This window comes from Oryzias latipes, chromosome 22 (assembly GCF_002234675.1).
Source record: "Oryzias latipes chromosome 22, ASM223467v1".
NCBI lineage: Eukaryota > Metazoa > Chordata > Actinopteri > Beloniformes > Adrianichthyidae > Oryzias > Oryzias latipes.
This window is the reverse complement of record NC_019880.2, coordinates 16,180,111-16,196,299: the sequence shown is the minus strand read 5'-3', so window position 1 is coordinate 16,196,299 and position 16,189 is coordinate 16,180,111. Positions and strand designations below refer to the sequence as shown.

Below are 16,189 nucleotides of genomic sequence, written 5' to 3'. Positions count from 1 at the left end.
GGGATCACTGTATACGAAAAATAATAGCTCTTTTGGACAATTATGTGTTAAAAAGTCCCAGTGTTTTTTCTTTTACTATGTTCAATAACAGTAAGACACTGACATTTCTTTGTCAAGTTGAGGCTTCTAGTGTATTCAAGAAGTGTGTTTTTTGTGTTTGGAACAACTGAAAAGATTTTTAGGCCAAAATCCAAAAGATTTTTCATTTTCTAGGACATAGTTTCTGCAGAGTGGCACTAGATTATTAGAAATTCACAGCTGCGTTTTGGGCAGGATTGCTGGCACACAGCAACTCCGCTTCCCCTTCCCGTCACCCATTGCTGAAAGCTCTATGTTTACATGCTTTCCTGTTAGCTTACAGGTCCTTAACCTAACATTAGCGTTGCAACAAAAATGGCGAACAACTTTGGAGCTGTCCAGCCGTGAAGTTTGAGCCAGATACCGGCTTGGACGAGGAACATAAAGACGTACGTGGATCATGTCGTCTACAAGCGGATAAATAAAGCAGAGCAGGGAGCTGGTGGCCCTTCCGGCGTCACAAATACTTTTTCAAACTACATTTTTTTCGTCCGCTCCTGATTTCCAACATTTTAGAGAACGAAATACTCAGAAATGCAACTTTGGGTTTAATTTTCTTTTAAAATTGTCGTCCATTATCAGAAAAATGCCAGCAAAACGTGAAAAACCCCATTTTCATAAGGATTATTGTGAAACTCTACAGGAACTTTTTTAAGATCTGAAACTTTATTTATAGCCAAAGGTTTCACACTTGCAGCCAAATCAAAACTGGCAAAGACTCGTTGGGTTTCAATTCTTTGGTTTTACGTTGCTTCATTTCTGATCATGCTGCAACTCTTTCACAGCACCAACATCTCTTTTTTCTGTATTTTCTGCTTTGAAAAACGATTCGTTGACAAACAACAGTGTTTGTTGAGACTTGTGTAAAAATTCGTATAGTGGTTACATTTTTATTATACCAAGCAGGAATGGTTTTTTTTGTAAGGAAACATGTTTGAAATTCAGTTTAGAATTTAGTAGAAATTCAGTTTAGTGCAGCTGTTTTGGTAAAATGTTATATTTCTTATGTAAGAAAGGGATCAAATTCAGCTAATCTAATAAACCAGACAGTCTGTGGATTCTAAAAGATAATAATTATCATCACTGCTTAGATTAAAAAAAAAAAAGAATCAAAGCGGAAAAGCTGTTTGCTGTGTTCAGCTCTCGTCTATAAATAGTCTTGGCCATGCTTTCATATCTGATCATCGTCTGAGTGATTAAAAACTACTCATTCTAATTAAACCGTCAGAGCTTTGAATGCTCCTCCCTGCCTCCTAACAATGCGGAATATGTCAATCATTATGATTAAAAATATGAGCATGTATACACTTTGATTGCTTTTTTATTTTATTTTTTATAAAGTCCACCACTTTTGGACCAATTCTAGCGCAAGTACTGATGTTCTGTCTGCTTTTCCTTCTGCAGTGCCTTCAAAGCTTGCCATCCTCAGGTCCTGATGTTTTATTTTGCCGCTGAGAGTCAGGAGGACATGAGCCTGTGAGTCACAAAAAGCAGTTCATTCATTTAAGAATATATTTGATTTTTTCCTTTGGTCTTTTTTTTGTGCTAAAACCTTTTTCCTTTTCAGGTGGCTGAATAAACTTGGGCTTGCCTCCATTCAATACGAAGCACCAAGACAGAATGCAGCAACAGGTAGTCATCCACCGGATCTATCTCCGTTGTTTAATTACGTCCTCCAGCAGGCCTGGACTACAAGGACCAGATCACTTATGCAATTCTTCTTTCTTCCCCTTTGAGCAAAAATATCCCCCTACCACATATTTAAAAACTCTTAACTTTTTTTAAATTTAAAAAAAAGATGACATCACAGTGGGAGAAACAGTCAAAAAATGAATGGAGCCAAATCCTTATAAAAGTATTTGAAAACCCATTAACAAAAGCAAAAGGCAGGTGTCAGTGATATCCAACACTTTTGTTCGACGGATCTTCGTAAAATTTCACTCACATGCCGCCAGTCTACAACCAGAAAGGTTTGTTGACCTTTGACCTCGGGAAGAGGTTGCCATCTTGAATTTTCAAGAAGAAGAAAAAGAAAAACGTTAGTACCAACTACAATTGTAAACCCCTCCTAGCGTTTTGGATCTATCGCATCCTTACTCCTCGAGCATTGCCGGGAAGTTACTTGGGGGGGGTTTGGATCTAAATTTTCTAGATTTTGAACAGTTTGCGTGCCGCACTGACGGAAGCAGCATTTACTTGTTGCTCGCCATATTTTTTTTACCAAAATATTGTCAAAATTTAATTCATGAATCATTAGCTGAAGCTAAACATAACAATATAACATACAATGTGAACATATTAGAAATGTGGGCGTGGTTAACAAAAGATGTCTGTTGCTAAGAAAATCAAAAGATTTTACTTTGGGAATTCTTCTAAAAATTACATACACCTGTTTGTCACAACCAGGGGACCAAAAAATAAAATGGTTGCTAGGGAACTAAAACCAACGGAAAAGCCACAATTTAGAAAAAATGTAATAAATTTGACACATGCAGCTCCGACCAAGCTGGGTAGAGTGACGGTGGGTAGCACCTACAGGTCATACAATGCTGCTTGTGGCTTTGTTATTATTTTTCCAGATTTCTTTTGTAAACCTGCAGTTGAAGCCTCAAAGCTGACAATAAACATAACCTCTGACAGTGTTTTCTTCCACACAAGCCATGAATTTAGTCTTTTTTTGTATCTCCTCATGTTATCTCGGACCTTCAGAGTGTTACAGTGAAGCAAGTGACCACGAAGAAGCTGAAAGCACAGAGATCCCGCCGCCACCGTATTCTGAGCAGACGCTGCAGGACTCTGTTGATGCCCCCAGTCAACCTGGAACCACGCATCAGGTCAGTACGCTCTTCAGTCAACCATCTTGGAACTGCAGATATCTTCATAGCCTGCAACGTGAAGAAAACACATGTTGGTATACATTTTTCTTCTCAGGGCTCACTTCCTCCACCTTACTCTTCAACGGCCTCCAGCAAAACCAACGGGTCCCCCTCCTCCCCTATTAGCACAATGACATCAGAGAGCTCTGCCTCTTCAGTCAGTAAGCAGCGGCAGTCCTGGTCAGACGTCAATTCGCAGTCCCCGCCTCCGGCTGGGGAAACTGCAGTGGTGTGTCAGGTCCAGGTGCACTTACATCAAGCCCCACAAGAGGCAGCAGAAGACGACAGAGAAGAAGAAGAAGAAGACAGGCCTTTAGAGAACTCGGTCCTCCAGAATTTCTCAAAATCTTCTGGACCCAAGGAGGAAAGCTCCACAGCAGATCAACAGGGGGATGTTGTAGCGGCCCCAGACAACAGTAAGCCTTCCGTTTGTCTCATAGACAGATCAAACTTTAGATTTTGTTCATAAGCAGCTCCTGTAGGGTGTTTTCTGTCTAACTTTTGCTACTTGCAGGAGATGATGGAAACAACTCCGATGAGATGGAGAAGCTGTACATTCATCTGAAAGAGGCAAGCCTTTCACCCATAGGAGACCGTAAGCCGTCCACCAAAAGAGAATTCCGGGCATCCTTCGTAAAACGCTGTAAAAACAAGAACATCAACGAAAAGCTGCATGTGATGAGGGTGCTCAACAGCACATTAAAGGTAAACTTTGTCCTCCACATTCAAAAACATCCTATCTTACACATTTACAAGACATTTCAAAGCTTTTCTATCCTTTTTTTTTTTCTTCCCCCGCAGTCAAAGGAGGCTGACTTACAAGCAATAGAGCAAATTTTGTCAGACGCAGATCTTAACTCTGAGAAGTTCAAAGAGTGGAAGGAAGCCAATGCGCCCTTGGTGCAGGAAATCCGCATCAAATTGGACCAGCAGGGGGCATCAGAGGCTGTAAATCCTGCAGCATCAACCATTGCTGCACAGGTGGTAGAGACTAGTATTTAAACTCCTGCTATTATCACTGTTTTTACTTGTGAGACTGGATGGACTAAGATGGTTGGAATAAACTCATTGCTGTTATTTAGACCCCCCCTCCCCCAAAAGTCTGGATCTAAAAAGACAGTTATGTTTTTCTATTGTGATGCTTGTCCAGCGTTATCCTAGATTAATAAAATGTGAGTTTTCCTAGTATTGTCCTAATCATTCACAGCTAGGTGTGCTTATTCCACGAATGATGGCTTTACATTCAAATTTACAATAATAAATATTTAAATCTGTTACAAGGAAATAGTTGTTGATAGATTTTTTTTTAGCTTTTCTTTTTTGGCAGAAAAATGTTTTTAACAGTTCATTATATTTGGTGCCGTGCATCACTGATGCCTGTTACACGTTTCACTGTTTTTGTGAGATTTGGCAGTGACAAACTCATGCTGATCAGCAGGACTTTTAGACTGAACGGGAGAACCTGCCTTAACTGATTGAATGTGGGTGATAAATCAAGATATTTATTTTCATTTTTGCATTTTGGGATGTCAAGGTGTCATTGTTTTCATGGAAACGTTAAATGAAACAAAACGTGCCAATTTCATTTATAAGACTACACTAAACTTTACATTTTTTGAGCCATTTTAACTGCAAGCCTTTGTCCCACTGTTTTTATTCCAAGTGTTACAAGCCTTATCTCTAGTTTTGTAAAAAATTAAGTCAAGGTGGATTTGTAGCAGTGTTAGTCAGCATTTTTTTGCAAAAAGCTTGGCATGTTAATTATGGAACAAGAGCAAACCACTGTTACCGTTCCGATATGCTGTAGTCCTAACAATATGGTGACTCCATCGGAATGGGTTAAATCCTGGGTCAAATTAATAGTTGTTTGGTTCCTCAGTGGGCTTTATTAGTTTTTCCGTATTTTTGTGTCTTGTGTTAAATAAATGCTGTTTGTAAATAGATGTACATGTGATAAATCTATTAATTGCAATGTAATAAATATATTTCTTCTGAATTGTTGTGTAAAGCACTTTTTTCATGTTTTGGGGAGAAAAAAACAAGTGTGTGGTCAATTCATCTGCTGCCCAAACTGTAGTACACAGAAACCAACGCTAGGAGGCGCGTGGCATTTTACCAGTGGAAGTTATGCGCCATATTGGCAGTCTCCTCCATCTCAGCAGAACGTCGAGCAGCATGTCTTTCACCGGTTATTGAGAAGATTTACGTAAACATTTCCCGTGACCTGCCTCCTGAAACAAGACACAATGGAGGCAGTTAAAGCCTTTAACAACGAGGTTTGTTTAAACCATTACAGAATTGAACTCTTTAGGCATAATCGTTAACTAACGTTCGCTAGTCGCTGTTTGGCTAGCATTAGCATCAAATAGCTGAGGGATGCTTGCAAGGCCGCTGGCTACAGTAACGCAAAAAATCAGTATTAATTCTGTAATAACCGTTTTGTTGAGACTTAACTCTACACCGACGTCAATTGTGTTCATTCAACGCGTTGGAAGACATTTAGTAATACAATAACGTGGTAGTTATTTATTCTTTCTGTAAGTAACACGCTAGCAATAAGTTAGCAATGCCGCCCTAGTAGTACGTGGGAACTTGTTGGGCTTTCTAGTACATTTAAAGCTGATTGGAGCTGTCCTGGCTTCTCAGACTAGAATTTTGATTAAATTATCTATAAGAAAATGTGCAAATGTGTGGTATTACACATTTATATCCACCAAGAAATCGGAGGACACCGAAACTCCAATGTTTACTCCGAGCGCAAAGCTAACTCCTGCCAGTGTTTTCTTCCGAACGATCAGTGCTAATGATAACCTCACTGATCATTCACAATTAACACGGTATTGTTCAACATTCTGCGACGGAAAGTAAATTCAGAATGATTAGTTCTATTCGTATAAACGTACTATTCCATTTAATATTTGCACAACAATTAAATAGGAACACCAACACCTTTTATTATCATCATCATGTAGTTGGGTGTACTAAAGATGATTTGTATTGTATAATGTCTTTTTCTCTTTCAGCTTTACTCGTTGAATGAGTACAGACCACCCATCTCCAAGGCCAAGATGACCCAGATCACCAAGTCTGGAATAAAGGCTATAAAAGTGAGTATGTTCAGGGATGAGGCAGGTAATTGATCAGGAAAGAGATTACTAATCACCAAATAAATAAATAAATAAAAATATTAATGTGTTGCTAACATTTGTAGTGCAATTGTATTATAAAATGTTTGAAAAACAACCCCAAAAGTGTAATAGGCCGAAAATTAACTTAGGACCGTTTTCAGTGGAACAATGTTTTCAAAGGGTTATCTTGGAATAAGTAATGATGGGTAAAATGTAGAAACATTTTCTTATGTTGTGGTCGCACCTGGGTTCAAATAAGCAAATTCCAACAGATTGGTACATCCAATAAAAACTCTTAAATGTCTGATTAATAGCATTTCTCAGAATATTGGCCAAATGTAGTTGTTGAAATCCAAACAACTATACAAAATGGTAAGTCTTTATAGGTGAAAAATCAAAGAACATGTATTTAAAACCTTAGTGTGACGCTAAAGATCAGTTTATACGTGCTGGCCGCAGAATGTGCTGCTGACTAAGAAATGACAATTTTTGTAGATGTAGGAGCAAATCCTTAGGCAAGAATTTTTTAGTATTTTATGTAGGAAATGTAGTGGGTTTTTTTTCTCCTAAAACATTTCTATGTTTTTTATTGTCTGCATATGTTTGTGTACAGAGAATAATAATGTTTAACCTGCAATGAGCAAAATCTGCAACGTGTTATTTTTTCACAATTATTATAGATGTTTTTAAGGCAGTAAAACACACTTTTAACACTTTTCTTTGACCGTTATGAACATTTTAACACTTATCTCGTTTAAACTCTCAAAGTTTAAACCCTTCGTTGAAAATAAGTCAAATTTTTTTAGAAGAAAAGTAAAGATCTGAGATATTTTTCTGTATCAACATTAAAGAAATGTAGAAACTTTTTGTTGTTGTTCTAAACATTTTGTCATATTGCCCGGTACAAATGTGTTTAACTAGTCAGCACTTGATTTTATGCCAAACCATAAATTATTTATTGCATTATTTACATAGTGCGCATGCTTGTGTTATAAAAAATTAACATGTCCAATTAAAGTGACCGTCCTTAAAACACCAGCTAAAGCTACCCTAATTATATGATAAATGACGTATACCTATATAGCGCTTTAATATCTTCCTTGAAGGCCCAAAGCACTTTATAGTCACAGTCTCATTCACACAGTAATAAATCCATACTTTCCTATTTTGTACGTGTGAGCCATAACTTAATTTGCCCGTGTTGAACAATAAAGAATGCCAAACTTGCCAAATATAATGAATGTTAAAAAGTTTTATAGTAAATTAGCAAAAAACAGTCCCAGAAAAATGCTGTATGAACTATGCTTGATAAGTATAATATAATTGAGTATAAATTTCCTAATGGGATTATTTAATGTAAGCACAATAAGGAGTGACCTGTTACTTAGCTACGCTATAATTTTGCATCGTTTGAATGAAACCTTTCAGTCATAGCACTACATGATAAACAAACATGATATGACAGACAAGGGGAAATCAACTTGCTAATTGCTTTTTAAGAAAATAAAAGATTATACTGGAATTTATGTTCAGGCGATCTTGTGTTTTTCTTTCCTGGAGAGCAGCTGTAGAAAATCTAAGTTGAAATGTGTCTGTTGACTAGAAAATCAAATTGTTGACTATATCTCTACCTTTTTCCTCTAGATATGTCATATAATTTACCGTGTAGATAAAGAATACTTGGTGCATGAGGAGACTAATGTGGAGATTTGGTTTGTCATTGACACATCATGTATCTAGTAGTAATCTGAAGAGTTTGGAGGCTATAGGAACAGCTCCGGAGTCATTTTCTGTTAGATGTTACTTCATCCCTTTTGCAGGGTTCACTTGAGAGATGCTGCTGGTCTGCACTTACAACTGTTGCATTTTTGCAACATGTTGAAACTGTCATTTGTCCTCTTTACATTTATAGTTTTAAAAAAAAGAAAGCATTTCCTTCTAAAGGTTGACACTAAATGTTGTTTTGTAACAGTTGATTTTGGTGTGTCTGACGAGTGTGTTGCTTTTGAATAACACCTGTTTCCCCTTCCCTCAGCAGCTCTCCCAGCTCCCCCAAAGCACTGAAAGTGAAGCAGGAGGATGGGGTGGAGAGAGTTACAAAGAGATAAGAGAATCCCTAACCAGCTTAGGTAGGAGTATGGGCTGTTTCAAAAGGAAGATGGGAGAGTATCCGTTTACTCCCACGCACCAGGAGAAGCAGGGCTTTTGCTATTCTGGTTTCCATGCGTTGGTTGACTTAGCATTAGTAAATGATTGATTATTTTCCTATTAATGGATAGCTTGGATCGTTTTAAAGTGGTAGATGAGATGTGCTTTGGTGTGGATAATTTGCTAACTTTTAGATAGATTTCTTTGATGGCTCTTTTAGGATTGGAGGGGAAACTGTCTTTTTTTTTGTCACTAGATCTTGGATTCAGAAATTGTTGGCCAACAGTCAGACAAATTGTCGTTATTCATTTAGGAATGTCGAGGTTTTGCTTTACATACATGCAATATTTATACATATAATTTTACATTTTTAAACAGGTTTCTTATCTGCAACACAATAGTCATCCTGTTTATTTTACTTCCATGTTTTCTAATGATTGGCAAGATGTAATGGTCCTGTAAACAAATTAGTTGTAACATTGTATACCCATTATTCCAAAGAAAAGTCATTGAAATTATTTTAATTTCACATGTACATATTTTATTCTATTTAACTTTCTGATCTGACCCTACATCTTTAGTCTTTAAACCCCTTTAATCTGGTTTAAAGTTGAACAGGCACACTGTTAGGCTTTTTGTAATACACTTCCCACCATTCATTACACCCGGATGTGGCGGTTTGGAAGCAAACGTGTTGTTTGTTTTGAGATTTTATTTTGCAGTACTGGTCAGTAACATTTCAGTGTTTTCGATATTGCGTTAAGTGTGAGCCTGAAACGGAACTTGTGACAAATATAGCTGGTGAGATGATTGTGCGAGACTACATTTGGTGGGAAACTTGACTTGGTTTGGATGTGACATCTTTTTTTGTGCAAAGTCGCTTTGAATCTCTTTTCAATCTTCTTAAATTTTATATGTCATTATCTGCACATAGTTTTTTTGTTTTTTTGCTATGGCAAAGATGAGGGTTTCCAAAAAATGTTGGCATTATAAAGGAGGGATAAATACATTTTGTGGATCACTTATTAAAAAACTGAAAATTTGTCTCCTAGAAGGTTTATTTGCAGAAACAACAGACTGTATTTTAGGTTTTTGAATTTGTGAGAAATAATCACTGCAAGTCTGATGGAAAGCTTGGAAAAGAAATGGATGTAATCGTGTTTGATTGTCACGCACAGCAGCACAGTTGGCAAAAACCAAACGGTATGTCTTCTCAAAGTCACTGTCATGCATGATGACATACTTGGTGTTTACTAAGGATTTTAAAAGTCAGATCATAGTTTTGTGGAAAAATCAGCTGCACTTACTAATGTTTTCAACTAGATATTTGCTTCAAAACAATGTTGCTGAAGCAGTTTGTTTTTAAGAATTGCCTTTGAATTTCACAGCATAGTAACTGAAGTATCCAGTAACAGCCAGACAGATTGTTGCTCTGTCTCTTCAAGTAAAACGTTAGTTGCTATGTTTACAGGTGTGTTTAGTGTCCAGCTTTAGCAGAACATTCTCTTTTAGGACCTGCACACACACCAGGAGATCCATACTGGGCTCAAGTACATTTGATCTCCTAATATGGCTTCTTTGCATGTTTTGATCCCTCCATTATTAGTGAACTGTGATGTCTGACAGACCATCTATCAGCTGAATCTGATGCAGCACAGATGGGATGTGTGATCAATCCATGCGCTTAGGATAAAGTTTTTGAATTCTGTAAAATAAGTCCCATAACTTCCAATGTTTTCCAAAAAGGGTCTGGGGGGTAAATATACAGCATAAAGCAACCAGCAGACATCAGACCATAATGGAAAAATAAACGTGAATTTAGTTCTTACACTGTAGAACATTTCTTCTTTTGTTTCTTAGAGACATTAATTATTATTTGAATTGAAAGTTAAAAATATTAGTCAAAAAGAAGTTTAAACATTTTAAAACCTAATAAAATATGTTTTTCCTCCCCACTGACTCTTAAAATATATTGTCCAGTGGGCTCACCACAACAATCCACTTTCAAAACACAAAGAATATCTCTTTGTGGTTAAATGTTCATTAATTGATCATGAAAACTGCACCTTCTTTATACTGGTCAATAATACAGTCATTTGTATATCTTTTAATGCCAGTTTACTTTGAACTCCTCAGTAAGAAGTTGATTATAAATAATCAAGCAGCTTGTTAGACTTGATTGACTACTTTGTCTTTTTATGCCCAGTGTGTGCGTACGCACACCAGATATAATATGAAGACTTTCCTTGTGTCGCTTTCAACCCTAAATGTAAAGTAAAAATGTTATATTTTTATATCTGCTGAGGCTGTTTCTAGGGTTGTGCCGATGGACGATACCATCGTCCATCGTGATGGGTGACTGACATCCCGATGGAGAGACACCATCGTGATGCCACGCCCCCGCCACGCTGCGAGTCGACACCATAAGCCGCGGTTACATGTGAATAATATCTTGACCGGATCAATGGTCGGATTAGAATCCAAACGTGTACATGGTTCCAGAAAAATGTTTTCAGAATATAAAAAATGTTCACATGGCTCACACTTTTGGTCGGAATAAATCATTCGCACATGCGCAGTAGGGTTTGAAAAACCGGAAGCGGATATCAGTTCCGCCGAGCGGCTATTTTTTTCTCAAACTTTATTGAATGTAACAATTCAATACAAAACAATGTTGCCGAGCGGCTTTATACATTGATATGTCAGCTCTGTAACAAGACGATCTTCTAAACGTGCTTTTAATAATGTTACGATTATTATGAAACGCCTGTTCGTTCATCGTTTTAATTTTAATCCGTGTGGTCATTGCTTTTTCTGTTGAAAAACTGAGCCGGAAAGAAGCCAGAATTCGCAGTATGCTAACACGGGCTAACAACATTAGCTTTGGGTGGTGCTGCAATCTGCATCTTGGCTGCATTTACACATGTGGGAATAACATCAGCCTTTATTTAGTCGGGACACGACTCGAAACACAAATCCACGTGATTGTTTGAACGATTTCTAAGGACTGAGCGGCCTTTCTGCTTTGAAGCTCACACCGCCCCAAAGCGCTGTGTGTGTGCTCAAGATCCTCTGCTCAGACACACACTTTTAGACCCGGTTCTGAGTTCGGTAGCCCGTTCCCCTAGAGAGGGGAGAGAGATATCATCGTCCATCGTCCAGTGGTTAGCGTTCCTGGCTGTGGGGCAGAACACCTATGCAGACCTTTCTGTGTGGGTTTTCTCTTGGTACTCCGGCCTCCTCCCGCCGTTCAAAAACCTAAATCAGGGGTGCAACCTTTACGACTCAAAGAGCCAGTTGGATCAGTTTCCCACAGAAATTCAAACACAGGGAACCGCAGCACCTTTTGGAAAACCCAGTGTTTCCGGTGAATGACATCATTTCACTCATTTTTAAAGTTCCTAAAGAGACGTTAATTTTTTTTGTATCCTCTGCCATTTAACGGGTTCCAATGAGAACTATTTCCAGAGGCTACAAAACTAGCAAATATGTCATAATTAACTAGCAGTTTATCCACTTCTCAGAAAGATTTTTGTCAACAAACATCCGATCAGGATGTTTTTGGGCTAAAGCTTTGTGTTTATTCTGGGATGTCTCACCACATTTGAGACTTTGTTGTTTGCTAATTCCTCCTTACATAGTATTCATACGGGTAAAGTCCGTGAAAGCAAACAAATCTGCCCAGGTGCTATTAAACATCTGGTTTTCCTCAGGAACTTCAGTTTTCTCAAAATTCTCCATCGTTGTCCTGCCTGGGTCAGAATATTGTTGGGATTACACACTGGCGGGAGTCGTAGTGGTGACGCAGGGTGATAGTCACATATAACTTTACTTAGAAAATGTTTACATTTAGATTATTTGAACCTAATACTCAGCTCGTCAGTTTTTTGTTTTGTTTTTTTAAAATTATTTTTATGAACTTTTCCTGTTTAATGCTTGCCGACCGTAGCCGCAGCACAGGGGAGGCTCGCTCCAGGGATGAGCAGCTTAACTGGTTCCAACCCGCTCCTGGTTCAGACTTACTCACAAAAATACAACAGCTGGTCGACAGACGACCTGGAGAGGTTCTGCATGATGAGGCTTTTATTCACTTTTCATTCAACATGTACTGTCTTTTTAGAAGAACTTTTATCCCATTACAGACTGTGGTCCACCTTCACAGCCGCAGAGACGCCCCCTCTGCGCGTTCACGCTGTTCTCTTCCTTCTGCCCTCTCGCACATTCCCACTGTGTTAAAGGCACCACGACAATCGTAGAAGAAAATACCTGTTTTACAAAACCACAGATAGCAGCACAGGAATGAAAGAGCTGCATGCGGCTCTGGAGCCGCAGGTTGCAGACCCCTGGCGACCTGTCCAGGATGTCCCCTGCCTTTGCCTACGAGGCTCCGGCAAGGGGCAAACGGGTTTAGAAGATGAATCAATGATGCGTCTTTTTGTGGGCAATATACTGTTGTAAACTTTGGGTATTTTGTTACATTTTAATTTGAAGATAGTCCTACCTGCCTAACTACCTGCATAGAGTATTGTCTGCTTAGGATGTATTTAGTAGCTAGTGTCATTTTGACCGTACCTTCTCATAAATGAGAAGCAATAAATACAGTCATAGAAAATAGGAACTGTGTCAGTGCTTTTGAACTTTTTTTAGATTAACTTTACTGATTGAATTAAAAAGGATTAATCATTTCTTTCTTTCTTTTTTTTTCAAGAGTAGGTTTTCTCATGTTCAGAGTAGTAAATGATTGCTTGCTGTGGTGCCAAGGGATGGGTGTTAAAAATACAGCTGATGTTAAAGATGCTGCTGGTAGTGCCTAGAAAGACTCCAAAGTGAAGCAAAGGCTGCATAGTGACTCTGCTTATCCCTGCTCTATCAAGCTCTTATAGGTTTTAGTCGTTCCTCCAGCTGAAGAATGATGAGAGATGATAAATTTCACTCCTCAATTAAACTGGATTCTCAGCCGTCCAAAATGTGTACGCACTTATTTATTCTTTAACTAAGGATGTCATCAAATTCAGCAATCTCATGTTAAATTTAAAAAATCTCATGCAAATATATTGTAGAGAACTATCCAATTTCTTTTAACAAGATAATCCTTAATGGTACATTTTTTAAATAAAATACAACAATTTTTGATACTTAAATGTCCTCTACAGAGAAAGTCAAACATTTTGTCAGACTAAATGATTATCAGATTCTAGATGAATGTTACTTTGCTATACAGTTTAATGCAGTTTTTGCTTGTACATGTTGTTTTAACTTAATATATATTATGGTCAATTCTGTTGGTCTGAGAGTGAATAACTGCATTTTTATTTAGTTATTCTTTGAAACTGATACAGATTTAAACAGTAGCACAAACATTACATTTTTTTGTTCTTGTAATTTGATTTCCTGACACTAAGGTTAACCTTTTTTAAACTAAAAAGCACTTAGAAGTATTTTAATGGCCAATTCCGATTCTCAACTGTATTGTAATGACTTTAGAAGTGTTATACTGACTACTCTGTTTAGTGAAGAGCACAGCTGTTTTTCTTAAAAATGCATTATAAGTTTCTTTTAGGAAGAGCATTCTTTTTATCGTGGCTCAGAATTGGGAGCATAGCTGAAATCTGTATAGTGAAGTGTCTCCAGAGCTTAATTTAAAAAGCTTAGTGCTCAGATGTGTCCCAAAGACATCCTTACTTTCCATGTCTCCAGAGTTGTACATGAGGTGGCTGCAGACTTTGATCTGTGATTGACTTTTACCCATTACCCACACAGGATTGTTACTCAGTTCAGGGAAATATTGATCATGTTAATCTATGCTGGCAGTCTGGCACTGCTACCACCTGGGGTGCTAGTTGTTCCTACATGGCAGGATGTGTGGCATACTTGCACTCAGTTTGCTTGTCAGTATTTGCTCGAGGGCTGCCCAACTCCTGCTCATATATGGAGCACAGTTTTTCACAGGGAAGTTAAATTGCAATCATATATAATACATGAAAAATACACGTTTCAATTATCTCCTTAAAATAGTTAGAAATAATAAAGTCATCATCTATCTATCTAAATGCACTTGAAAAGAAGCAAATCAAATATGTCTTTTCTAACAGAAAATAGGGTGTTGTTTTTAGCCCATGCCCTACATCAGTGTTTTTCAACCTTTTTTGAGCCACGGCACACTTTAACCTTGACAAAAATCCCGCGGCACACCAGCATCCAAAAAAAAAAAAAAAACAGAAATTCATGGTCTGTATTGATCGACAGCCCCGCCCGCAATCTCACGTGCATTTTTGTGATAATTGTGGCCGGAAAAGCAGGAAGTTGCGGCTGTTTTTTTCTAAGAGATGAAATGAAAGTTAAATTAGAAAATTTAGAAACTGTTTGTTTGTTCGGGTTTCAAGGCGTTTCGCAAGGACAACTCATTGTGCACTGGCCCTTTAAGCCAATGCATCATGGGAGATGTAGTGTGAAAACTGCCGAAAACTTGCAGAAAGACTCGCATCAATGAGCTTCATTGTATTGTCCACTTGTTTCACGGTCTGACACCGGACTCTGTGGAAAGCTACACCGCTAAAGAAGAGCTTTAGCTGGTATTTTTGTTAGAACTGAGCGACTTTATCAGCAGAATTAAGAACAAGAAAGTGAAGACTTTAAGCACTTCTGATTGGTCAGACTGATGACATGTGATTAAGCCTTCAAGAATGATTGGTGGAGACAGTTAAAGGGACGGGACTTTTCCGCAAACTGTCATAGCTGCAGCTAACTCGCAGTACCGTCATTCTTATCAAAATTTCTTTAATAGAATTAAATAAAAACAAAGAAAAAGTCATTTTAAGATCTTTTATATTCCTAACTACTCAGTGTTTTATTAGGGCCTGTTTGGATGAACAAAGAGCTGATATCCTGGAGATGGGAAATGTTTTTAGATCAGTGAATGATTAATGAGGGCAATTTCTCCACGGCACACTTGACCATCTCCCACGGCACACTAGTGTGCCGCGGCACACTGGTTGAAAAACACTGCCCTACATGCAGTAAAATGTTGATGGGATTATCTTCCACATTGGTAAAATGTCCCTCTTTTTTAGTAGTTCAGTAGCATGATTTTATTGAGGTAATTCCCCTTTCTGTCTTTATTTTCATAAATTAAATATGTAGTTTTTCAAAATGTTAATAAAACTGGTCAGGGATGGAAAAACAATCTTTCACACAAACAAGGATCATCAACGTGAAAAACCAACATGGGCACCTCCACAAAAGTGAGGAGCACACGCAGTAATAAATAGCCTTCAGAAGAAGGTCATTTTGCATTGTGATATCTCTATTTATGAAAGGGACAGACATCCTGTTTTCTATAGCTTGTACAACGTTGGACCTTGGTATACTTTAAGACAAAACCAGGTCCCTTCTAGTTCATCAAAGTCCTGAAGTTGGATATCATTTTTAAATTGGTTATTATGCCTTGTTTCCACTGAGCGGTATGGTACGGTCCAGACCAGTCCGGTATTTTGAGCATTTCCATTTTAAAATGAATCCACTAAACCAGACCAAATCCTACCATTTTGGGTCCCTGTTAGTTGTAGGTCCATAGAAAAATGGAACGGACCGGTAAGGGCGGAGCTACTATTGAACCCTGTTGATTGACTGAAGGTCATTACTATAAAAGAAAGCTCCAAGAAAGCGGCTGAATTTCTCTTAGCTGCCGGAATCTTCTCTCAAACAACCTTTAATGAAATACCAAAATCCAAACAGCAAAAACTTGAGCTGCTGGATGACCTCCAATGTTGTTGTTAACTTAACTCTGCATACGCCTTGATGGTCCAACTTTGAGTGGAAACGCTCACCTGAATTACCTGGACCATTCTAAACCGCACTGTTCCGTACCGCTCAGTGGAAACAAAGGCAAGCTTGTTTTGTTCTTTAGAGGCAGGTGGCAAACGGGGGTAGGAAGAGGATACAGTAGAGTCAGATGGAGAC

General features: G+C 38.1%; 2 protein-coding genes across 4 annotated transcripts in view; both read left to right on the top strand.

Annotated features, from left to right (window-relative positions):
* The window catches only part of LOC101157335 (connector enhancer of kinase suppressor of ras 3), a 45,600-nt gene extending 40,650 nt beyond the window's left edge, over positions 1 to 4,950 (top strand). Inside the window, exons 20-25 of the mRNA XM_004082376.4 lie at positions 1,483 to 1,554; positions 1,646 to 1,710; positions 2,788 to 2,912; positions 3,010 to 3,370; positions 3,469 to 3,659; positions 3,756 to 4,950. Of these exons, the coding sequence (XP_004082424.2) occupies positions 1,483 to 1,554; positions 1,646 to 1,710; positions 2,788 to 2,912; positions 3,010 to 3,370; positions 3,469 to 3,659; positions 3,756 to 3,956 (1,015 nt within the window). The 3' untranslated portion in view covers positions 3,957 to 4,950. The remainder of the gene's footprint in view (positions 1 to 1,482; positions 1,555 to 1,645; positions 1,711 to 2,787; positions 2,913 to 3,009; positions 3,371 to 3,468; positions 3,660 to 3,755) is intronic.
* Positions 4,951 to 5,076: 126 nt separating this feature from the next.
* Positions 5,077 to 16,189, top strand: part of scaf8 (SR-related CTD associated factor 8) — a 29,389-nt gene continuing 18,276 nt past the window's right edge. Inside the window, exons 1-2 of one of the 3 annotated variants that reach the window (XM_011490509.3) lie at positions 5,077 to 5,230; positions 5,978 to 6,061. In XM_011490509.3, coding sequence (XP_011488811.1) covers positions 5,201 to 5,230; positions 5,978 to 6,061 — 114 coding nt within the window. In that variant the 5' untranslated portion in view covers positions 5,077 to 5,200. Of the gene's footprint in view, positions 5,231 to 5,977; positions 6,062 to 8,117; positions 8,212 to 16,189 lie in introns of those variants that run through there. The other 2 variants (XM_020713675.1, XM_020713674.1) reach the window with 2 other exon arrangements.